The following is a 22500-nucleotide window of genomic DNA, read 5'->3' on the forward strand; positions in this document are numbered from 1 at the left end:
AGATGAAAGTGATGCTAATGAGAAAAAAGAGCTTCTCATTCAGACCAGAACAAACGTTCAACCACACTCACACACACACACTCACACACACACTCTCACACACACACACACACACACACACACACACACACACACACACACACACCCTAGTTCACTGGGTGTAGTGATTGGTTGAATTAGGAGCTGGATGCAGCTGATTGGAGGGTGTTGTGTCATAAGGTCACATGGTTTTGAGCCGTAGCTAGAACCAGCTAGAACCAGCTAGAACCGCAATCATAACATAACTAACCTGCTGTCATAACATTACTAACCTGCTGGTCATAACATAACTAACCTGCTGATCATAACATAACTAACCTGCTGGTCATAACATAACGTACCTGCTGGTCATAACATAACTAACCTGCTGATTATAAAATAACTAACCTGCTGATCATTACATAACTAACCTGCTGATTATAAAATAACTAACCTGCTGATCATTACATAACTAACCTGTTGGTCATAACATAACGTACCTGCTGGTCATAACATAACTAACCTGCTGGTCATAACATAACTAACCTGCTGATTATAAAATAACTAACCTGCTGGTCATTACATAACTAACCTGCTGATCTTAACCTAATTAACCTGCTGGTCATAACATAACTAACCTGCTGGTCATAACTAACCTGGATACTAGAGCCCAGTGAGTTATCTTACCGGTTGGGGGGCGGGGGTGTGGATTGGCGGGAGTCTGTCCATCTCGACCCTCGCGGTAAAGTCAGAGCCACACTCAGTCTCGCAGCAGAGCATCCTTCCGCTCCTCTCCTCCGTGACGCGCACTCCGTCCTGGACAGCCAAACGGTTGGTCCCGCGGGCACACCTCCAACAGGTGGTCCAGCGGGCACGTCACCATGCGCGTCCACGTTACCGGGCGCGTCCTTGCTACCAGGCACGTCCACGCGTCCACTGTGCGTAAAATAACCCAGAGCGGTTCACAGTGCGCCTCCCTACTATAGCACCTCATCTCCCGGCTTCCGGAGGGACACGACGCAGCGGGGAGCTGGCGCCATGTTGGGAGAGTTCGGGGAAGGAGGAGGGGGAGGAGGCGCTTAAAAACGGAGGAGCAGCGGAGAACTGCAAACGGAAACCGCCTCCTCTCTTGCGTCATCGCTTTAATTTATTATCCGCAATAAGAGAAAAGAAGAAAGAGTCTAAAAATGTTGAGCAAAGATTGTGGTCTGCTCAGTGTGTGTGTGTGTGTGTGTGTGTGTGTGTGTGTGTGTGTGTGTGTGAGAGTGTGTGTGTGTGTGTGTGTGTGTGTGTGTGTGTGTGTTATGTTTGGGTTAACGTTCAGTCGTAACCATGGAGCTTCTGAGAGAGCACTATAATATAAGATGTATATATATACCTATACATACTTACATACAGACAAAAATACATATACATTCTGTACATACAGACATACATACATATATATAAATTAAATTATTGTATTACTATATAAATTATATATTTATTATCATTATATATATAATCTATATTATGTATTTTAAATGATATTCGGTATGAAGGGGGAGAGAGCTAGACAGACCCCATCACAAGAGGGCGCCGTGGATCCATAATTCTGCTCTCACGTTTCAGACTCGTCAGGTTTCGCGGCTACTTTATACTGACACATGTTCACATATGAGCGCATGACGCCACCACACTTCATGTGCTGAGAATGTTCTGCCATCGTTTTACAAATGCATCTCCATTCTTCGCAGAAACAAGTTGTTCACATTATTTTTATTTTTCTCGACTATTATCAAAATCAAATAAATAAAAAAGTTCTAAAACCTGACCACAGCATTTTGGTTTAACGTGGAATATACTTCCAGTTGGATTTACTTGTACTTGAGTTTGACTCCTTGTGTGTGTGTGTGTGTGTGTGTGTGTGTGTGTCTGTCTGTGTGTGTGTGGGTGGGTGTGCGTGAGAGAATGTGTAACTGACGCGTGAACTTGTGTTGTGTGTATTATTACCAGGTCGCCCCCTCTGTGTGTCCTTGTGTTGTCCTGTTCACAGAGTCACACATTCCTGACCGACGGACGCCCAGTACAACCAGTCTGCTACTGGTTCTACTTGGAGCGGCCCAGTACCACCAGTCTGCTACTGGTTCTACTGGGACCTGCCCAGTACAACCAGATAGTTTGGTTATACTTTGTATTTAGAATAGAAACCCACTGCGTGTTTCTCTCTCACACACACACGCACGCACACACGCACGCACACACACACACGCACACACACATCTACACACACACACACACACACACACACACACACACGCACACACACACACACACACACACACACACACACACACACACACTCTTTTTGCAGTAGAAAATCATTTTATTCTTCAGGTAGGTCAAGATGTTTTCCAGAACATTCTTAGGCACAAAACATTTAAAAATAACATATATGATGTCATATATGATGTCATATATTATTCTATGTAAATAAAACCTCTTCAGCAGAGAGTTAGCATCTCACGTTGGACTGTACAAAAATACACAATCTCTCTCTAGCTCAGTGTGAGTGTGTGTGTGTGTGTGTGTGTGTGTGTGTGTGTGTGTGTGTGTGTGTGTGTGTGTGTGTGAGTGTGTGTGTGTTACTACAAAACTATACTGATGGCTGCTCTCCCACACAGGGTCAGCAGACAGGTGAGACCAGACCTGGTAGACAAGGAGGGCCAGGTGGACCCGGTGGAACAGATAAACCAGGTGGACCAGGTGAGACCAGACCAGGTAGACCAGGTGAGACCAGACCAGGTAGACCAGGTGAGATCAGAATAGGTAGACCAGGTGGACCAGGTGAGACCAGACCAGGTAGACCAGGTGCGACCAGACCAGGTAGACCAGGTGAGACCAGAATAGGTAGACCTGGTGGATCAGGTGAGACCAGACCAGGTAGACCCGGTGGACCAGGTGAGACCAGACCAAGTAAACCCGATGGACTAGGTAGACAAGGTGAGACCAAACCAGGTGGACCATGTGAGACCATACCAGGTAGACCAGGTTAGACCAGACCAGGTGAGACCAGACCAGGTGAGAACAGACCAGGTGGACCAGGTGAGAACAGACCAGGTGAGACCAGACCAGGTGGACCAGGTTAACCCAGGTGGACCATGTGAGACCAGACCAGGTGCACCATGTGAGACCATACCAGGTAGACCAGGTGGACCAGGTAGACCAGGTTAGACCAGACCAGGTGAGACCAGACCAGGTAAGAACAGACCAGGTGAGAACAGACTAGGTGAGACCAGACCAGGTGGACCAGGTTAACCCAGGTGGACCAGGTGAGACCATACCAGGTGGACCAGGTGAGAACAGACCAGGTGAGACCAGACCAGGTGAGACCATACCAGGTGGACCAGGTGAGAACAGACCAGGTGAGAACAGACCAGGTGAGACCAGACCAGGTGGACCAGGTTAACCCAGGTGGACCAGGTGAGACCATACCAGGTAGACCAGGTGGACCAGGTAGACCAGGTGAGACCAGACTAGGTAGACCAGGTGAGACCAGATAGACCAGGTGGACCAGGTGAGACCAGACCAGGTAGACCAGGTGAGACCAGATCAGGTAGACCAGGTGGACCAGGTAGACCTGCCGTTGAATCCATATTGGTGAGGAAGGACGAAGGAAGAGGAAGAAGAGGATGTACCTTTTTGAAGACACAAACACATTTGACGAAGATCTTCAATTGGGTTCAGTGCAGGTGAGCTTTGAGGATCCAGGAGATAAGGGGTGGAATCATGTGAGTTCAGGTGAGTTCAGGTGAGGGGGGAGTGTGTTCAGGTGAGTTCAGGTGAATCCAGGGGAGTTCAGATGAGTTCAGGTGAACCCAGGTTAGGTCAGGTGAGGGGGGAGTGGGTTCAGGTGAATCCAGGGAGTTCCAGGTGAGACCAGGTGAGTTCAGGTGAGTCCAGGTGAGTTCAGGTGAGTCCAGGTGAGTCCAAGAGTTCACCCAAAGTCGATCCGGGGCCGGTACTCCAGCACCATGGGATAGGTCTGAGGAAGCAGGGTTTGACGTGAGTGAAACACTTTTCCCTTCATAGTTTTACGCTAGCTTAGTTTAGCTTGATTTAGCGCCGCTCTTTCCTTCCCAACTCAACTCGAGGTAAACGTCAAAAACACAGACAAAAACATGCTGATCACCAAGCTATCTCCAGGACCTCAGCACGGATGGTGGTGGTCAGGATAGGAGCACTGAAGCTGTTTCACTCTGGAGCTGTTTTACACTGAAGCTGTTTACACTGAAGCTGTTTACACTGGAGTGGTTTACACTGAAACGGTTTCACTCTGGAGCGTGTTTCCCAGTATAAACAGGATCCAGTGTGAAACACTGTGTTTCCTGTACGTTTCCTGTGAGAACTGGTGTAGGATCTAGATAATAGATGGTTGGTGTAAACAGATCGGGTACGGGGTCTAGGTGTGGTGTGACCAGACCTGGTGTGGGGTCTAGGTGTGGTGTAAACTGACCTGGTGTGGGGTCTAGGTGTGGTGTGAACAGACCTGGTGTGGGGTCTAGATGTGGTGTGACCAGACCTGGTGTGGGGTCTAGGTGTGGTGTAAACAGACCTGGTGTGGGGTCTAGGTGTGGTGTGAACAGACCTGGTGTGGGGTCTAGGTGTGGTGTGAACAGACCTGCTCTGAGGTCTAGGTGTGGTGTGAACAGACCTGGTGTGGGGTCTAGATGTGGTGTGACCAGACCTGGTGTGGGGTCTAGGTGTGGTGTAAACAGACCTGGTGTGCGGTCTAGGTGTGGTGTAAACAGACCTGGTGTGCGGTCTAGGTGTGGCGAAACAGACCTGGTGTGGGGTCTAGGTGTGGTGTGAACAGACCTGGTGTGCGGTCTAGGTATATCAGGTAAAGCAGTCTCACGTTCTCTCCATGCAGCCTCCAGCGGGTCATGTAGATGAACTCCAGAGTGTGGTCTCGCCCCATAATCTCCCCGTTACACAGGACGTCCAGCTGGGACCAGAAGGAGAGTTACTGCTGTTGTCCAGTGACTGGTGTAGAGTTACTGGTTTTGTCCAGTGACTGGTGGTCCAGTTACTGGTGTGTAGTTACTGGTGATATAGTTACCGCTGTGTATTTACTCGTGTGGTCCAGTTTCTGCTGGTATAGTCACTGATGTTTATAGTTACTGGTGTATAGTCACTGGTGTGTAGAGTTACTGGTGTGTAGTAACTGGTGTGTAGAGTTACTGGTGTGCAGAGGTACTGGTGTGTTGGTAATGGTGTGTAGAGTTACTGGTGTGTAGTCACTGGTGTGTAGGGTTACTGGTGTGTGTAGGCACTGGTGTGTGTAGGCACTGGTGTGTGTAGTCACTTGTGTGTGTACTAACTGGTGTGTACTCACTGTTGTGTAGTCACTGGTGTTTAGTCACTGGTGTAGAGTTACTGGTGTGTAGTCACTGGTGTGTATAGTTACTGGTGTATAGTCACTGGTGTGTATAGTCACTAGTGTGTAGTCACTGGTGTGTAGGTACTGGTGTGTAGTTACTGGTGTGTAGTTACTTGTGTGTAGGTACTGGTGTGTAGTTACTGGTGTATAGTTACTGGTGTGTATAGTAACTAGTGTGTGTATAGTTAGTGGTTTATAGGTACTGGTGTATAGGTACTGGTGTGTATAATTACTGGTGTATAGGTACTGGTTTATTCACCTCGTAGGAGCTGGGCAGTTTGAGTTTGAGGCTGAGGAACTTCTTGATGGTTCCCACGGTAACACGGCTGGAGCAGCGGATGAACCTCTTCATCAGGTCCTGATTGGATGAAGAAACATTCAGAACCTCTGATTAGACAAAATAAGATTCTAATAAGTTCTGCCAGGAGAGATTGACTCATTCCTCTGATCCATCCAAGCAGTTTGAATTATTTTCCTTTTTCACATGCTAGGTATGCTAACAGGCTAGGTACAGTAACATGGTAGGTATGCTAACATTCTAGGTACACTAACATGCTAGGAATGCTACCCTGCTAGGTATGCTACCATTCTAGGTACACTAACAGGCTAGGTAAACTAACACGCTAGGTACACTAACATGCTAGGCACACTAGCATGCTAGGTATACTAACATGCTAGGTATGCTAACATGCCAAGTATGCTAAGGTGCTAGGTACCTTATAACGATAAACACTGACATGGTGATGCCCACAGCTTCTTAGGCAGAAGTAAATTAGTTTGAACACATGTACACACAACCACACACCGCAACCGTGTTCTCGGCGGCCTGGCCGTTGCCATGGAGACAGTCCAGGCAGATGGCGATCTGAGGGTCACTCCGGTGGTAGTCTTCATCCCCACCCCTGTCGTTGGCCTCCTCGTCATCATCGTCGTCGCCCGCACAGCCCTTGGTGAACACTCGTCTGGGATAGGTCAGGCTGCCTCCTGAGGAACAGAGGGAGCCCCACGGCACCGAATCTGTTATCTTCAAGATGCTACATTTAGCCTCTTCATATTGTCTTCATACGCACTCGTATCAGAAGGTTCCCTCACCTTCTGGGGTTTGGTTCTTCTTCCAAAACTTCGCTTCCTCCTCTTCCTCCTCTGTTGCACACACACATATAGAAAACACACACACAGGTAACACACAGAAGAAACACACACAGAGGAAACACACACACAGGAAACAGTCACTTTAGAACACGTTCATGGTTCCTTAATGGTTTTAAAGTCTCTCAGCAGCGGAGCCTGATGCTCTAAGACTCACTCTCTCTGAGACCGGGGACCAACTTGAAGATGATCTCCTCCAAAGTGTTGTCCAGTCTGAAGAATGAGAGGGGGAGACATAGGGGGAGACAGAGGAGTGGAGGGGAGAGACGGAGGAGGGGAGACGGAGGAGGGGGGAGATGAGAAGACAAGGGTAAACTACTCTTCCGACCCATCTAAATGGTGTAATATGACTTACTTTAAGTAAGGGGGGAGGGGGAGGGACAGGGTGAGGGAGGAGGGGGGAGGGGGGGGTCACCTCAGCATCTCCAGCGGGTTGGTCTCGTGGACCTGAACTCCACATGTTGGACAGTCGTTGTTCTCCTCAAAGTGCTGAACGATGCAGCTCTTACAGACTGGGGGGAGAGAGAGAGAGAGAGTGAGAGAGAGAGAGAGAGAGAGAGAGCGAGAGAGAGAGAGATTGCTACTCTATAGACTAGAGAGAGACATGTGTGTGTGTGTGTGTGTGTGTGTGTGTGTGTGTGTGTGTGTTTGTATGTGTGTGTGTGTGTGTGTGTGTGTATGTGTATGAATGTGTGTGTTTCCTACAGGTGTGCAGACACTCGGTGACAGTAGCCGGTTTGATCAGGTATCCTCCACACAGGAAGCAGGTGATGAAGTGGTTGAACTCTCGGACCAGGTGCTTCCTGCTCCCCGACGCTGCCATGGCGACCGCCGCCGTGACGACCGTCGCTGCGACGACCGCCGCCGCGACCAGGCCTCTCCCCGATCAAAGCAGCAGGGCCTTTATTGGAGGAGAAACCAATCAGACGGCAGCTTGGGTCCCCTCCTCCGAACAGACCCGGTCTAGACCAGACCAAACCAGACCAAACTACATGTCCAGAGACAGTTGCTATGACAACTAATATAGCTAAGTGTTAAGTCACTAAGATAATGGACCAGTCACTTAGCTAAGTGTTCAGTCACTAATGTAGTAGACTGGTCTTCTGTGGTCAGGTTCTAAAGCCCGGGTCTGGGTTGGTTCTGGAGGATTCTAGAGGGGACAGATGGCTCTAGATAGTTCTGGCGGGTTCTAGAGGGCTCTAGATGGCTCTGGAGGGTTCTAGAGGGTTCTAGAGGGGTCTGATGGACTAAGGTTCAAGGCCAGTCCAGATTCTTCGGAGCCGCACCAGCATGTCGGTACTGTTGGGTCAAAGGTCAAAGGTCCTGGGCAGGGGTCGAGGCCAGGGTCATGATGGAGCTATTGAAGATCCTGCACACACACGCACACACAGACACAGACACAGACACAGACACACACACGTTAATGGTACATTTCTGATGTTTATCAAAACGTATATTTGATCATAAATAAAGAATTTAATAGTACACGTTTAGGGTGTGTGTGTGTGTGTGTGTGTGTGTGTGTGTGTGTGTGTGTGTGTGTGTGTGTGTGTGTGTGTATGTGTGTGTGTGTGTGTGTGTGTGTGTGTGTGCGTGCGTGCGTGTGTGTGTGTGTTGTCCTGCCGACCAACACGTCACTCACACGGCCGGGCTTCGGTTACGTCATCGTTATGGAGCGTCACGCTCTACGTCACCTGTGTCAAAACATCCACGGATGATAACCAGCCCGCGCACACGCACGCCGGCATACGTCGTCATGAGTGTAACCGACGCACGGACAGAAACACGCACGGACGCACTTCCACGCACACGCAACGACAGGACAGAAAGTTGGTGCGCGGCAGACATGGAGGAGCGTATCCTCCTTCCGCCCGCGGGGCGGCGGCGATGACGACGTTTACCGGGACAGCGGCGTCAAAGTTTGTCCGTTCGCGACCGACGTCGGTCTACACGTTTGCCGTGCTACGTGTAACGTTAATATAATAAATGTTCCTTACCGCTCACAGCCGCCGGAGAGCAGAGACGACGGCAGGTCGTTGTTATCCTGACGGGACGACGAGCGGCAGGAAGGCGGAACTAGCGGCGGGGCGGCGGGACGCGGTGGGCGGAGGAGCGACGCGGCGCGGAGAGGAGCGGTTGTGTAACCGACAGACTATTGGCCAACAACTGCGAGTGTGTCGCATTTGCGTTTTAACACCGATGTTTAGAGGCGACCTCAGAGCGCCATGCTGCCTGGGAGGAGCCGCGGCTCAGGGCGCCATTCTGCGCCTCCACCGCTCGGGCGGCAGCAGCGGCGTGTTCAACCAAAAGCCAAAGTTAACATTCTCTCTCTCTCTCTCTCTCTCTCTCTCTCTCTCTCTCTCTCTCTCTCTCTCTCTCTCTCTCTCTCTCTCTCTCTCGCTCTCTCTTTCTCTCTCTCAGGTTTAAGAGCTTAGAGCTCTTAAAGAAAGACGTATAGCTTTATGAAAGACGTCACATCTCGTCCACAGGAGACAGTGTTTCCATGGAGATGGTCCTACAAGCACGTGGGAAGCAGAAAGTATCCCATAATGTGTCGTCATGTTAAGAGTTAGCCTCTCAAACTGAAAGCAACTTGCAACAAAATGGATGCTCCCCCCCCCCGCTCTACTCCACTCCCCCCCCCCCCTCACACCTGGTGACGTCCCCCTGAAGTCTCCTCTGTCTCCTCCTCCCTTGTCTCCTCTGTCTCCTCCTCCCTGATGTTTCCTCCTGGTCGCCAGTGTCATCCCCCCATCACCCCGTCCGCTGATGATTATGAGACAGACCGGATCTCCTGTCAGGCCACTTCCTGGTCTGCTGCAGGCTGTTTTCCTACATTACCCACAATGCCTCTGCCTAACCCACACCCCTCAATGACCCCAACACTAAAGGGTGTGTGTGTGTGTGTGTGTGGGGAGGGGGGTCATTGTTAACAAATAATAAAGATATAGGGGAGTAAATCCCTCCCCTACAACTCCCCCAATCCTCTCTCTCTCTCTCTTGCTCTCTCTCTCTCTCTCTCTCTCTCTCTCTCTCTCTCTCTCTCTGTCTCAATTCAATAAAAAAAAGTGCAACGTTGAATTCCAAATATACATACATTTCAAATAGTAGAACATTAAATACTAAGTCAAATGTCGAAAACTAGGAGTGTAATAAAGATGGAGTAAAGACACTGTATCTCCAGTGTGGAGGATGTGTGCATCAGTGCAGTGAACAGACGGAGAGTTCTTATTGGTCAGATGAGCAGCCTGAGGGGCGGGGCTGAGGTTGTGAAGCTGCTTCCTGTTTCCTGTGTTGGAAACCGCAAAGAGAACCAAAACCTTACACCAAGACACCTCTTATCCAGCCTGTAGATCAGCCCCTAACCTGTCTGAAAGCCAGCCTCTACCCTGTCTAAAGGCCAGCCTCTACCCTGTCTAAAGGCCAGCCTCAACCCTGTCTAAAGGCCAGCCTCTAACCTGTCTAAAGGCTAGCCTCTACCCTGTCTAAAGGCCAGCCTCAACCCTGTCTAGAGGGCAGCCTCTAACCTGTCTAAAGGCCAGCCTCTACCCTGTCTAAAGGCAAGCCTCAGCCTGTATTTTTCAAAAATAATATTGCAGGATATTTTGGAGTGCAGCCCAGGAGCCACGACTCCTAGACCTGGGCCAGGTGCCAGACTTCTCCCTCCCTCCCCCTCACTCTCCCTCCTCTCCCCCTCCCTCCCCCTTCTCTCTCCCCATCCCTCTCTCTCTCTCTCTCTCTCCCCCCTCCCTCCCCTTCTCACTCTCCCCCTCTCCCTGCAGAACAATACAGCACTTTGAATTGAATTGACATCAGGTCTGTTTCCAGGACCAGCTCTCTGGATAACACAGAGAGAGGAGAGAGAGAGAGAGAGAGAGAGAGAGAGAGAGAGAGAGAGAGCGAGAGAGAGAGAGAGAGAGACAAATTTAGAGATAGAGCTATGAAGAGGCGATGTATTTCGAGAGCTAGAGGCTGAAGATGATGAGGTGATGACTGAGAAGATGACAGATGGAGCTGTACCCTGTTCTCCTTGAACTCATCTCTCCCCACGTGAGAGAGAAAGAGAGAGAGAAAGAGAGAGAGAGAGAGAGAGACAGAAAGGGAGTGTGAGAGTGATTCTATATTTAGTATTTTTCAGACTGACGGACCTGAGATGGGAATATAAACATGACATCACTTCTTCAGCACTTCAAAAACAACACAACATCAAATGCAATTAAATATATTTATCTTTATAAGTTTATATGTGATAAAAACTTGGTTTATATGTGTGTGTATACGTGTGAGTGTGAGTGCATCGTGTTTGTGAGCATGGTGTGTGTGTGTGTGTGTGTGTGTGTGTGTTTGCATGTTGTGTGTTTGTGTGTGCTTTTGTTTGTATAGTGTGTGTGTGTGTTTGTGTGTGTGTTTCTGTGTGCATGGTGTCTGTGTATGTGTGTCTGTGTGCATGGTGTGTGTGTGTGTGTGTTGGTGTTTGCATATTGTGTGTCTGTGTGTATCGTGTTTCAACTCCCTAGATAGAGTGTCGCCAGACAACCTCCTCCCAATATAGGAATGTTATTCACCTCCTCTCCTCTCCTCCTCTTCTCCCCTCTCACCTCCTCACCTTTCCTCACCTCCTTTCCTCTCCTTTCTTCACCTCCTCTCCTCTCTCCTCACCTCTCCTCTTTTCTCCTCTCAGCTCCTCTCTTCTCCTCTCCTCTCCTCACCTTTCCTCTTCCTTCACCTCTCTCCTCTCCTCTCCTCTCCTCTCCTCTCCTCTCCGCTCCTCTCTCCCATGGTCCTGGCCTGGTCCTGGTCTCAGCGTCTTCAGGCCGGGGGAGGGTTCATGAGCAGGAAGTCTGGAGGCAGGGGAGGGTTCATGAGCAGGAAGTCTGGAGGCAGGGGAGGGTTCATGAGCAGGAAGTCTGGAGCCAGGGGAGGGTTCATGACCAGGAAGTCTGGAGGTGTTGCTTCTGTATTACGAGCAAACAGTTTGTCTCTTTAAGTGCTGGATCATCTTCATGATGACACCGTCGTAAACGGCCGACAAGTATCCATCACCACCCCCTCCCTCTCCCCCTCACCCCCTCTCCTCTCTCTCTCTCCCTCTCCCTCTTTAGTGAGGGAGAGAGAGAAGGATCGGCCAGCTAATAATAAGCCGGCTCATATCCAGGGTTGGTATTCTGCACGGGTTCTATTTATACTTCTGGAGGATTATGATGCTTCCACCGCAAAGACATCTGGAGGAACCAGCAGTCTGCTGCCCCGGCTCAACGGACCCCGGGCAGCACACACACACACCTCTACACACACATAGACACTGACATGCATACGTACCTACATCTCAACAAAAACACACACATCTCTACACACACATAGACACTGACACGCATACGTACCCACATCTCAACAAAAACACACAAATCTCTACACACACATAGACACAAACATAAACACACAGCTCTACACACAAAAACATCTCACACATCTCGACATACATCTCGTAACACACGCGCACAAACACACATCTTGACACAAACACACACGACACACACACACACACGCACACACATCCCTACATGGACACACGCACACACACAAACACACACAAACATATCACATGTGCACACACATATTCTCTCTCTTAGTAACTCCTTCGTTCACATTCAGCTTCCTGTATATGTCAAACAGAAATAACTGATTTACAATCAGAGGACCCCCTGTTGTCAGGAAGGGACTTCTGTGATTCAGACGCTTCTCTGACTATCGCTCACTATCTCTGACTATCTCTGACTATCTAACTGTCTCTAACTAGCTCTAACTATCTTTAACTATCTCTGACTACCTGCAACTATCTCTAACTATTTCTAACTATCTCTCACTATCTCTGACTATCTCTGACTATCGAACTGTCTCTAACTATCTCTAACTATCTCTAACTATCTCTAACTATCTCTCACTATCTCTGACTATCTAACTGTCTCTAAATATCTCTAACTATCTCTAACTATCCTTGACTATCTCTAACTATCTCTAACTATCTCTAACTATCTCTAACTATCTCTGACTATCTCTGCACTTCCTCCTCTGGCTGTCGGGGGCTTTGGAAGATGAATGATGTGTCTGATAATGGGGTCCTGGTGAGGGGGTCCTGATAATGGGGTCCTGGTGAGGGGGTCTCTGATGCGGACACAAGGACATAAAGTCCTGCAGACTTTAAGAGCTCGTGTCCCACAGCGGAGGTCATGTAGGAATGCCGAAGTCGGGGGGGCGGGGGGTCGGGTGTCAGGCAGGTGTGTGCGTACGTCGGGGTGTGTGAGGAGGAATGTGTTGAGTGTGTGAGTATGTGTGGGCGTGAGGGTGACCTCGCCCTCTCCTGGAGACGGCAGAGGGCCGGAGGTCCTGTCTTCTGATGTCACCCTGAGCGGTGACATCAGGCCCCGGCCCTGGGCCGCGATGACACCATGACACCATGACACGCCAGCCTGCCGGCAAATAGCCCGGGGCGGGGGGGGGGGGCAACGGGAGGAAGGATTCCAGTAGCCATGTCGGCACGGTAACCAGAGCAGGGGGGGGGGGGGTCTATAAAAGACAGAGAGGACAACAGAGACAGATCACTACTCGTACACCCTGAATTCCATCGAGACCCCTGTAGACCAGACCCTGGATCTCACTCCACAGAGACCCCTCTAGACCCTGGACCTCACTCCACAGAGACCCCTCTAGACCCTGGACCTCACTCCACAGAGACCCCTCTAGACCCTGGACCTCACTCCACAGAGACCCCTCTAGACCCTGGACCTCACTCCCCAGAGACCCGTCTAGACCCTGTGGACCAGCACCTAGACCAGACCAGACCCTAGCATGGGACTACTCAGTGTGGAAGAGCTGGTGAGTTTACAGACACAGAGACAGACACACAGACACACAGACAGACAGACGCACAGACACACAGGCACACAAACACAGAGACAGAAAGACAGACAGACAGACAGACAGACAGAGAAACAGACAGACAGACAGACAGACAGACAGAATGACAGACAGACAGACAGACATACACACAGACAGACAATGATCTCCGGTTTATTTAAATGGTTTACCAGATGTCTACGATATGAGCTCATAGCGTAAAACATTTACTTTCAAGAGTTCCTACTTAATTTAACTCGGCTGATGTTTTGACTTAAATAAGGCCGCCCGTGTCAGCGGACCGCCATTCAGTTTAACTAAATATTGCATTGGAAACGTTATACATGATATCTAATATTTGTATTTAATTCTGTGCTGAACATTGAACATTTGATATCATTAATTAGTGTCTAATGTTTCATTATTATTATATTCTGAACATTGAACATTTGATATCGTTAATTAGTGTCTAATGTTTCATTATTATTATATTCTGAACATTGAACATTTGATATTGTTAACTAGTGTCTAATGTTTCATTATTATTATATTCTGAACATTGAACATTTGATATCGTTAATTAGTGTCTAATGTTTCATCATTGTTCTGAACTTTCAGGTGACTGGCAAGAGGAGCGACGGCAGAGAGGAGGAGGACTTCTCAGGGGGCGTGTACGAGGCAGCTGTCAATCAAGAGAAGCAGGATGACCGTCGGTCACAGGTGGAGGTGGGCGGGGCCATGTTGGAGGTGGGAGGGGCCATGTCGGAGGAGGAGGAGGTCAGCGTGGCTGCGCTCAACGTAAGCTAACAACAAGCGCAATATTTAGTCTCATCACATTTATTTATAATGTCCTATATTTATCTTAGCTAGGACTGAGGTAGAGGTCGAGCTCCTCCAATGTGCAGTTCATTAATAATTAATACATCATTAATAAGTTAAAACCAGACCGATGATATTTATACACTTGGCCCACACTGCTCTCTAGTGGCGGGATCGGACGTTGACGATTTGGAATGGGAGTTATTTTCTCTAATTCTCTCCGCCCCTCCTTGCCCACTCCCCCAGACGGACCAGAGTGGGCGTCTGCGGTTGGACACGGTGGACGACCTCTTCAACATCCTGCAGCTGAGGAAGAGGAGGAGAGAGAGGAAGACTGCGGTAGCCAGGAAGCTGCCAGAAGCTGAGATCATCGTACGTTCGTCTTTGAAAGACCGGCCTTCTCCTAATGGCTCTGCCCTCTTAATCAGCCTTCTCCTATTGGCTCAGCCCTCTCAATAAGCCGTCTCGTAATGGCTCAGACCTTTTAATCAGATTTCTCCTATTGGCTCCACCCTCTTATCAGCCTTCTCCTATTGGCTCGGCCCTCTTAATCAGACTACTCCTATTGGCTCCGCCCTCTTAATCAGCCTTAATCTGTCGAATCCAACCTTATCAAAAATCATGATCATTTTTGTCAAACCTTATGTCATTTTCTTTAAATTTCACTTTATATAATTTGTATCTGTATAATCGAATCTAATGTCTATCTGTGTAATCTAATCTCATATAATTTAATTTACTCAGATTGAATATGTCTGTCTGTTTAATCTAATCTAATCTTATCGAATGTGTATCTGTATAATATAATTGAATATAATCTAATGTGTCTGTATGTTTAATCAAATGTAATCTGTATAATCTAATCTAATGTGTGTGTATAATCGAATCTAATCTCAATAATCTGCTCTCTGGGTCCAGCCTGCGGTGGTGGATGCGGAGGTCTTCCTGTCGGCTTCCCTGGAAAACAAACTTCCGCTGGTGGACAAATATCTCACTGATGGAGGAAACCCTGACGTAGTTGACCATGTAAGTCCTCAAACACATAGATAAATAGACACACACAAACCCAAATTAGTGGCCAGGTGAAGTAGTACAGGTGATGTAGAAGGTGACGTTCTGTCTGTTCCTGACCTCCTGACCTCCTGACCTCCCAGTTCCAGAGGACCGCGCTACACAAGGCTGCCTCCAAAGGTCACCTAGAGGTCATGAAGAGGCTGCTGGAGGCTGGAGCTTCGGTGGAGAACAGAGACAAGGTCAGACACACGCACGCACACACATTCACAATAGATACACACACACACACACACACACACACACACTATATACACACACACTATTCGTTCTAAAAGTATGTTTGTGTGTGTGTGTGTGTGTGTGTGTGTGTGTGTGTAGTTGGAGGCCACAGCGGTACACTGGGCGTGTCGGGGAGGACACGTGTCTGCTCTCGAGTTTCTTCTCAACCAGGGAGCCAAGATTACCTGTAGAGACAAAGTACGTTTACACCTGTAGCGGTACTTTACACCTGTAGCGGTACGTTTACACCTGTAGCGGTACGTTTACACCTGTAGAGACGAGATCTGTTTACACCTCTGGCGGTAAGTCTACACCTGTAGCGGTACGTTTACACCTGTAGCGGTACGTTTACACCTGTAGAGACGAGATCTGTTTACACCTCTGGCGGTAAGTCTACACCTGTAGCGGTACGTTTACACCTGTAGCGGTACGTTTACACCTGTAGAGACAAGATCCGTTCACACCTCTGGAGGTACGTTTACACCTGTAACGGTATGTTTACAACTGTAATGGTACAGTGAAACCTACAGAGACAAGGTACGTTTACACCTGTAGTAGTATGTTCACACCTGTAATGGTACGTTTACAACTGTATAGACAAGGTACGTTTACACCTGTAGTGGTACCTTTACACCTGTAGTGATGGGCTACTCCCCTGTAGCGGGGATCTCCTCCCTGTAGCGGTGGTCTCCTCCCCTGTAGAGGGGGTCTACTCCCCTGTAGAGGGGGTCTACTCCCCTGTAGCGGGGATCTCCTCCCTGTAGCGGTGGTCTCCTCCCCTGTAGAGGGGGTCTACTCCCCTGTAGCGGGGGTCTCCTCCCCTGTAGAGGTGGTCTTCCTGTACTGAGGGTCTTTGTCTCCCCTTTAGCTGCGCAGCTCCCCGCTCCACGTGGCCGTGCGGACCGGACACATGGAGTGTGCCGAGCACCTCATCCATTGCGGGGCCGACGTCAACGCCCGCGACCGGGTGAGCAGAGCGCCGACCTCCGACCCCTGGAGCCGCTGCTGGCCCTGCCCCCTGAAGAGCTAACGTGTTTCTTGTGTTCAGGACGGAGACACGCCCATGCACGACGCCGTCCGCATCAACCGCTTCAAGATGATCCGGCTGCTGATGATGCACGGGGCCAGCCTCCACGCCAGAAACGCCGTGAGTCACCAGGCCGGGAGCAGGGAGGAGTGTGTGGGTGGAGGCCGTGGGTGGAGGCCGTGGGTGGGCGGAGGACATGTGTTGGGTGGAGGCTGTGTGTTGGGTAGAGGTCTTGTGTTGGGTGGAGGCCGTGGGTGGTGGCCCTGTGTTGGGTGGAGGCTGTGTGTTTGTGTGGAGGCTGTGTGTATGGGTGGAGGCTGTGTGTTGGGTGGAGCTGTTTGTTGGGTGGAGGCTGTGGGTGAAGGCCGTGTGTTTGGGTGGAGCTGTGTGTTGGGTAGAGGTCGTGTGTTGGGTGGAGGCTGTGGGTGGAGGCCGTGTGTTTGGGTGGAGCTGTGTGTTGGGTAGAGGCCGTGTGTTGGGTGGAGGCTGTGGGTGGAGGCCATGTGTTTGGGTGGAGGCTGTGTCTTGAGTGGAGGCTGAAGGTCCTCTCTGTCAGCAGGACATGAAGACCCCTCTGGAGATGCTGAACGCCTGGCAGAGTGGAGCCAAGAGCCTGCTCTGTAACTCCAGCTCAGAGCAGCCTGGAGTCTAGAGGAGGAGGAGCAGGAGGAGCAGCAGCCTGGAGTCTAGAGGAGGAGGAGCAGGAGGAGGAGCCTGGAGTCTAGAGGAGGAGGAGCAGGAGGAGCAGCAGCCTGGAGTCTAGAGGAGGAGGAGCAGGAGGAGGAGCCTGGAGTCTTGAGGAGGAGGAGGAGCCTGGTACCTAGAGGGTTAGAAGATCCTGTTACGGTTAATATAGAGCTGGTAACATAGAGCTGATAATATAGAGCAGGTGATATAGAGCTGGTTCTATAGAGTTGTTAACACACTCACGAGCTGGTTACATAGAGCTGGTGATATAGAGCTGGTACCACAGAGCTGGTAATATAGAACTAGTAACAGGGCTGGTACCATAGAACTGGTTACAGAGCTGGTACCACAGAGCTGGTACCAGAGTGCTGGTAACGTAGAGCTGGTACCACAGAGCTGGTACCACAGAGCTGGTACCAGAGTGCTGGTAACGTAGAGCTGGTACCACAGAGCTGGTACCACTGAGCTGGTAACAGAGCTGTGACATAGAGCTGGTGATATGAAGCCTTGAAGGCTAAGGGATCTTAACCTTTAGTTTAACCTTTGACCTTTACTAGCTGGGAAACTTAATGATGACAACCTAGCCTCCAAGCACCGCCCCCACCAGTACTTCACCAGTACACCAACAGAACCAGTACATTCAGAGAGGAGAGTTTGCTAAACCATTGCTGGACAAAGATTTGGCCAAATGTATTTATTGATTGATTTATAGACCAGTTGTTTTGGTTTGTTGACAAATGAGTCCCCACAAAATATGATGGTTTAAAGTAAAGTGTATATATATATGTATATATATGCATATATATATAAATGAGAGAGAGAGAGAGAGAGAGAGAGAGAGAGAGAGAGAGAGAGAGAGAGAGAGAGAGAGATCTCGGATCGACAGATGTTAAAATTGTATTTTGTTTAGGTTTATTGATATTTGAAGTTGAATATGTAAATACATGTTATTATTTATTGTGTTGAATAAAGCAACGTTTGAAAATACTTTTTGAATATTATTACTATACATCCAATACCCTCGCCAACACACACAAGAACCGCACAACCTAAACATACAACCGCGTCTGTACCACTGCCCCTAGTGTTCAGGCATGTTACTGCAGGCCGTTTCCAGTTTCAGGGCATGGCCGTCCTTCCATGGGGGCTTTCCCTGGGCGTGGCCCTCCCCTCCATGGGGGCGTTCCCTAGGCGTGGCCCTCCCTCCATTGGGGCGTTCCCTGGGCTCAGTTCATTATCATGCTAACAGATCGGCGCCACAATTTCCTGTTTTGTCGGTCCGTCTATCATTGAATCTGCCTGACATACATTCATCCCCAGCTAATCTCTCATTGGCCAGTTTACACTGACACACACAGACACACACACACCCTGCCTTGAGGCTGTAAGTGATAAAACCTGCTAGACAGAGAGAAACATTTTGTGTGTTGTGTGTTTGTTCTGGACTTCCCAGTCTCAGGCTACGTAGAGCGTCCAGAAACATCCAATCACACGGAGTCAGGGAGCAGGCTGTCAGCCAATCACAGTCAGGGAGCAGACTGTCAGCCAATCACACAAAGTCAGGTAGCTCTATAATCTACTCATGATCCTAGTATCATTGGCCCTATAATCTAGTCATGATCCTAGTGTCATTAGTATCAACGGTCCAGGTGTGACAGGTGAGGCAGGTGACCCACCCTCATCCACCCAGGGGCAGGAGGAGGATGGAGGAGGCAGGAGGAGGAGTGTAGAGGAGGAGGAGGGGTGGAGCTCAGCTACTGAACGAGGACCGGTCGGTGTGTTCTGGCGTGAACTCATGAATAGTTCTGTGATCAACCCAACAAACCAGCAGGGCAGGTCGACATCTGACCTGTTGCCCTGGTTACCTGGGCTGAACACGCCCACCCCACCTGCTACCAATCAGGAGAGGGAGGGAAGAGGTGAAGGCAGCAAGGAATCCTCAGTACGCTAGTTTCAACAGCCTGCCGACAGACACAGAACCACGGACAGACTAGGGACAGACAGACATGTCTTTTTTTTCAGGACTTCTGGAGAAGGCAGTAGATAAAGCTGGTGAGTACAAGGAGAGGGGAGGGTGTGGTGAGGAAGGAATATGTTATGACATCTGATATGAATGACTGAAATTTGACATGAATTTCCTTTTGATAACGTGTATATTTGTAAACCATTTGTATATGTGCCACAAAAAACCATGGATTACTAAAGAAAGTGAAACCAGCCAAGATCGCAAATCTCTTTAGTCCTGAACAGCATGCCCACCTCGGCCAGTCCAACCACAGGGCAGAAAGCACGGCAGAGCAGGTCTGGGATCAGACACACAGAACAGGACTGGGGTCAGACACACAGAGCATCTCAGGTTTCAGAAACAGTCCTGAGAGACTGTTGGACTGTCTGTCTTAAAGACGAAGGATGGACAAGGGAAGATCACTATTTGTTTGATTCTTAAATGAGACACAACCAAGTAGCCATGAAGAGATGGGACTTCCATCCAGTCTCAAAGGAGCATAGACCCAGCAGGGGTAAATACCTACTCCTCTTACAGAACCTCCTATCAGGTGCTACAGTAATACCTCAGTAATGAATACCGAGGTAGTGGAGAAGCCTGGATGACCTCTCCTTCAGAAGACACTTGGATGGGTTAGTTGGGGCTAGGTACCTAGTTCAGGTGAGTTTGTTAGCTAGTTAGTGTTGTGTAGATCATGTCATGGGGAGTCAAACCTCAGCAGACGTTCAGCAGGAATCTCCTCAACTCCTTTGACTCAGCCTTTCATTCAGCTAATGGCTTATTAACCTGTCGGCCATCTTGAGACTCACCCACAATCAAAACTCAAATGTGGGTGTGGCACAATTATCAGCTAATTACCTCCATCTGCCTTCAATGACCACAAAGCCAACTCAGCAGCACCCTCTGCTGGTGAGCACAGACCAAACATACTAACAGCTTAGTGAGTCAGTAAGTGAGTTAGTGACGTGTTCCTGGGATGATGGGCCAATGGATCATACAGGAAGTAGTTTCTGCTGACCTTTGACCTGGTTGCTCTGCAGTGGACCATGCCAAGGACAAAGTGATGGACATGCTGGGAGTAGGAGGCAAGGACGAGGAGGAGGAGGAAGAGGAGGAAGGAGGCATCAAGAAGTTCTTCTCCTTTGGGAAGGACAAGGAGGAGGAGGAGGATGACGATGAGAAGAAGAGCGGGCTCAGCCGCTTCCTGTCCTTTGGAGGAGATGATGATGAGGAGGAGAAGAAGAAGAGGAAGAAGAAGGAGGGAGGAGGTGATGGAGACATGTTGGACTTCCTGTCATTTGGCGGAGAAGACGAGGAGAAGAAAGGAGGTTTCCACGGCCTCTTCTCTGAGCAGCAGCCAGGAGGAGGAGGAGCAGGAGGAGCAGGAGGAGCAGGAGGTACGTGACGAGGGCACCTCCATCTTGAAGTCCAATCCCTTTGGTTCAGCCAATCAGTGAAGGACCTGACCAAATCCCCCTTAGCTCCGCCCCATTTTTCATACAGATATAGATATCTATCTAGAGAGAAGATAAGCAGGATGAATCCCTCTTAGACCTTCTATAATATAATACACACTTTAGTAAACGAGTAGCATACTAAACTAGACCATGAAGACATTTCCCTGTGAGGTTAGCATCACACAGAGCCGGTGTTACCACGGTTACCCTTACTGCCCACTTCAAGGATGTAAAATAGATGCAAGAACGTTAGATTCTACGGCATAGAGGTGAGCTTTGGTGATTTGATCTTACTGAGCTGCTTCTGGTAGTCACCGGGTATGATTCGTATGTTAAGAAACATTAACATGTAAACTACAAGTTAAGATGAGTATGTAAAACAGCCAAGTTACCAGGTAAACCTCAAGTTCTGATTAGTGCTTCAGACAGCCTGGTCACTACCAGGTAACCTGGTTGATTCTGACCGACCTGACTGGCCAGCTGCTTCCACCGGTTGAACCCACCAACTGGGGTTGGTGGGTGATGATGCTGGGTTGATGATGTTGGGGTGATGTTTTGTGTTGGGGGTGATGGTGTGGTGGGGGGGGGGGGGGGAGCTGATGAGGCTAGGGTGATAGTGTTGGGGGTTGGATGATGCTGGGGTGATGGTGATGGGGGGTGGACGATACTGGGCTGATGGTGTTTTGTGGTGTTGCTGAGCAGACTTGTTGTCTTCTAGAGATGAGTCTGACGGACAGCCTGGGGGAGATCGCTGAGGAGATGTCTGCCGAGTAGATGACTTGCTGTCATCTGGAACATCTAGACCTGTACTCTCCAGACCCAAACCCTTTAGAGCCAGTCCCTCTACCTCTCCAGTCCCTCTACCTCTCCAGTCCCTCTACCTCTCCAGTCCCCCTACCTCTCCAGACCCAACCCCCCTACCCCTCCAGACCCAACCCCTCTAGAGCCAGTCCCTCTACCTCTCCAGTCCCTCTACCTCTCCAGTCCCTCTACCCCTCCAGACCCAACCCCTCTAGAGCCAGTCCCTCCAGCCCCTCAGCCCCTACCTGACCCTGGGTCGCAGTATTTATTATTATTCCCTCGTTGCTAATGGCCCCCCAACGCCACGGCTGAAGACTTCCACGGAGCGGAGCGTATGGAGAGGGTCTTCCTCTGGACCCCAGGGGTAGAAGCACCACCTGGAGGTCTGGACCGACCTGCCGGTGGAGCCAGGGGGCAAACATCTCCTCTGGACTGCTCAGATTGGCGTCAATACAGCCTGAATGTACGACTGAGCCTCCAATAAAGTGTAAACTGATCGCGTCTCTCGTCCTTTAGCTTCACTGATTTCATTGTATCCTGACTCATGACCTCGTTGGCTCAAAAGCTCGGCCTTGTGTCTTCAGTGGAAAACATTAAACCAAACAGAACGTCTCTCTTCAGATGTTTTTATTCTTAACAGAAAGACGTACAAACGTTACACAAAATCCCAGAGCATTTTAAGGCAAAAAGAAATACATTTGTTGATCATTCAGTTTATTCCCTGTTTTAAGCACCTCCCCCAGAAGCAGACGAACCAATCGCATCCCAGCTGAGACGGATCTTTGAGCGGAGAGCGAGATGTGCCTAGAAAACCCTCTCATCCCATTGGCTGCTTGTTGGTGACACGTGGTCTTAAAGCTACAGACTGTCTTGATCTGGGTGGTGTAAAGGGTTACACCCTACATCACCAGGGTTCTCCATCTCTTTG

The 22500-nt window shown here is 49.5% G+C and overlaps 5 protein-coding genes across 9 annotated transcripts in view; 2 read left to right on the forward strand and 3 right to left on the reverse strand.

Annotated features, from left to right (window-relative positions):
- Nucleotides 1-986, reverse strand: part of hectd2 (HECT domain containing 2) — a 14126-nt gene extending 13140 nt beyond the window's left edge. Inside the window, exon 1 of the mRNA XM_079729065.1 lies at nucleotides 706-986. Within this exon, the coding sequence (XP_079585191.1) occupies nucleotides 706-798 (93 nt within the window). The 5' untranslated portion in view covers nucleotides 799-986. The remainder of the gene's footprint in view (nucleotides 1-705) is intronic.
- A 1376-nt stretch (nucleotides 987-2362) lies between these two features.
- pcgf5b (polycomb group ring finger 5b) lies at nucleotides 2363-9342 on the reverse strand. 4 transcript variants are annotated; one of them, XM_079730953.1, is made up of 10 exons: nucleotides 9243-9342; nucleotides 7876-7958; nucleotides 7295-7490; nucleotides 7005-7101; nucleotides 6747-6802; nucleotides 6533-6583; nucleotides 6246-6424; nucleotides 5700-5798; nucleotides 4916-5005; nucleotides 2363-4042 (listed from the first exon to the last, which is right to left on the reverse strand). In XM_079730953.1, the coding sequence occupies exons 3-10, from the start codon at nucleotides 7410-7412 to the stop codon at nucleotides 3995-3997; spliced, it is 738 nt and encodes a 245-aa protein (XP_079587079.1). In that variant the 5' UTR covers nucleotides 7413-7490; nucleotides 7876-7958; nucleotides 9243-9342; the 3' UTR covers nucleotides 2363-3994. The 4 variants fall into 4 exon arrangements, with proteins under 4 accessions (XP_079587079.1, XP_079587078.1, XP_079587080.1 ...); XM_079730952.1 differs by lacking the exon at nucleotides 9243-9342 and adding an exon at nucleotides 8587-9010; XM_079730954.1 differs by lacking the exon at nucleotides 9243-9342 and adding an exon at nucleotides 8232-8568.
- A 4093-nt stretch (nucleotides 9343-13435) lies between these two features.
- LOC307071680 (ankyrin repeat domain-containing protein 1-like) lies at nucleotides 13436-17323 on the forward strand (the record flags this gene model as incomplete). Its single annotated transcript, XM_079730738.1, has 9 exons — nucleotides 13436-13462; nucleotides 14102-14281; nucleotides 14549-14674; nucleotides 15221-15328; nucleotides 15457-15555; nucleotides 15695-15793; nucleotides 16464-16562; nucleotides 16644-16742; nucleotides 17182-17323. The coding sequence occupies 9 exons, from the start codon at nucleotides 13436-13438 to the stop codon at nucleotides 17272-17274; spliced, it is 930 nt and encodes a 309-aa protein (XP_079586864.1). The 3' UTR covers nucleotides 17275-17323.
- Nucleotides 17324-19156: 1833 nt separating this feature from the next.
- Nucleotides 19157-22069, forward strand: LOC307071185 (uncharacterized protein). 2 transcript variants are annotated; one of them, XM_079730105.1, is made up of 3 exons: nucleotides 19157-19361; nucleotides 20355-20711; nucleotides 21490-22069. In XM_079730105.1, exons 1-3 carry the CDS (start codon nucleotides 19316-19318, stop codon nucleotides 21543-21545), a joined length of 459 nt encoding a protein of 152 aa, XP_079586231.1. In that variant the 5' UTR covers nucleotides 19157-19315; the 3' UTR covers nucleotides 21546-22069. The 2 variants fall into 2 exon arrangements, with proteins under 2 accessions (XP_079586231.1, XP_079586232.1); XM_079730106.1 differs by having other exon boundaries at nucleotides 19161-19361; nucleotides 19515-20711.
- Nucleotides 22070-22182: 113 nt separating this feature from the next.
- glud1a (glutamate dehydrogenase 1a) overlaps nucleotides 22183-22500 on the reverse strand; it is a 10519-nt gene continuing 10201 nt past the window's right edge. The window contains exon 13 of the mRNA XM_079730104.1: nucleotides 22183-22500. This exon is cut by the window's right edge and continues 715 nt beyond it. The gene's annotated coding sequence lies outside the window, so the exon portion shown is untranslated.

The sequence above is a fragment of the Pollachius pollachius genome (genome assembly GCF_949987615.1).
Source record: "Pollachius pollachius genome assembly, chromosome: 2".
Taxonomy (NCBI): Eukaryota; Metazoa; Chordata; class Actinopteri; order Gadiformes; family Gadidae; genus Pollachius; species Pollachius pollachius.

Coding starts and splice junctions, on each gene's coding strand:
- pcgf5b (XM_079730953.1), bottom strand. CDS start 7,412: ATGGCAGCGTCGGGGAGCAGGAAGCACCTGGTCCGAGAGTTCAACCAC. Junction 7,102..7,294: donor CACCGAGTGTCTGCACACCT/GTAGGAAACACA, acceptor CTCTCCCCCCAG/TCTGTAAGAGCTGCATCGTT. Junction 6,425..6,532: donor GAAGAACCAAACCCCAGAAG/GTGAGGGAACCT, acceptor TCTGTTCCTCAG/GAGGCAGCCTGACCTATCCC.
- LOC307071185 (XM_079730105.1), top strand. CDS start 19,316: ATGTCTTTTTTTTCAGGACTTCTGGAGAAGGCAGTAGATAAAGCTG. Junction 19,362..20,354: donor GAAGGCAGTAGATAAAGCTG/GTGAGTACAAGG, acceptor GTTGCTCTGCAG/TGGACCATGCCAAGGACAAA. Junction 20,712..21,489: donor AGGAGCAGGAGGAGCAGGAG/GTACGTGACGAG, acceptor GTTGTCTTCTAG/AGATGAGTCTGACGGACAGC.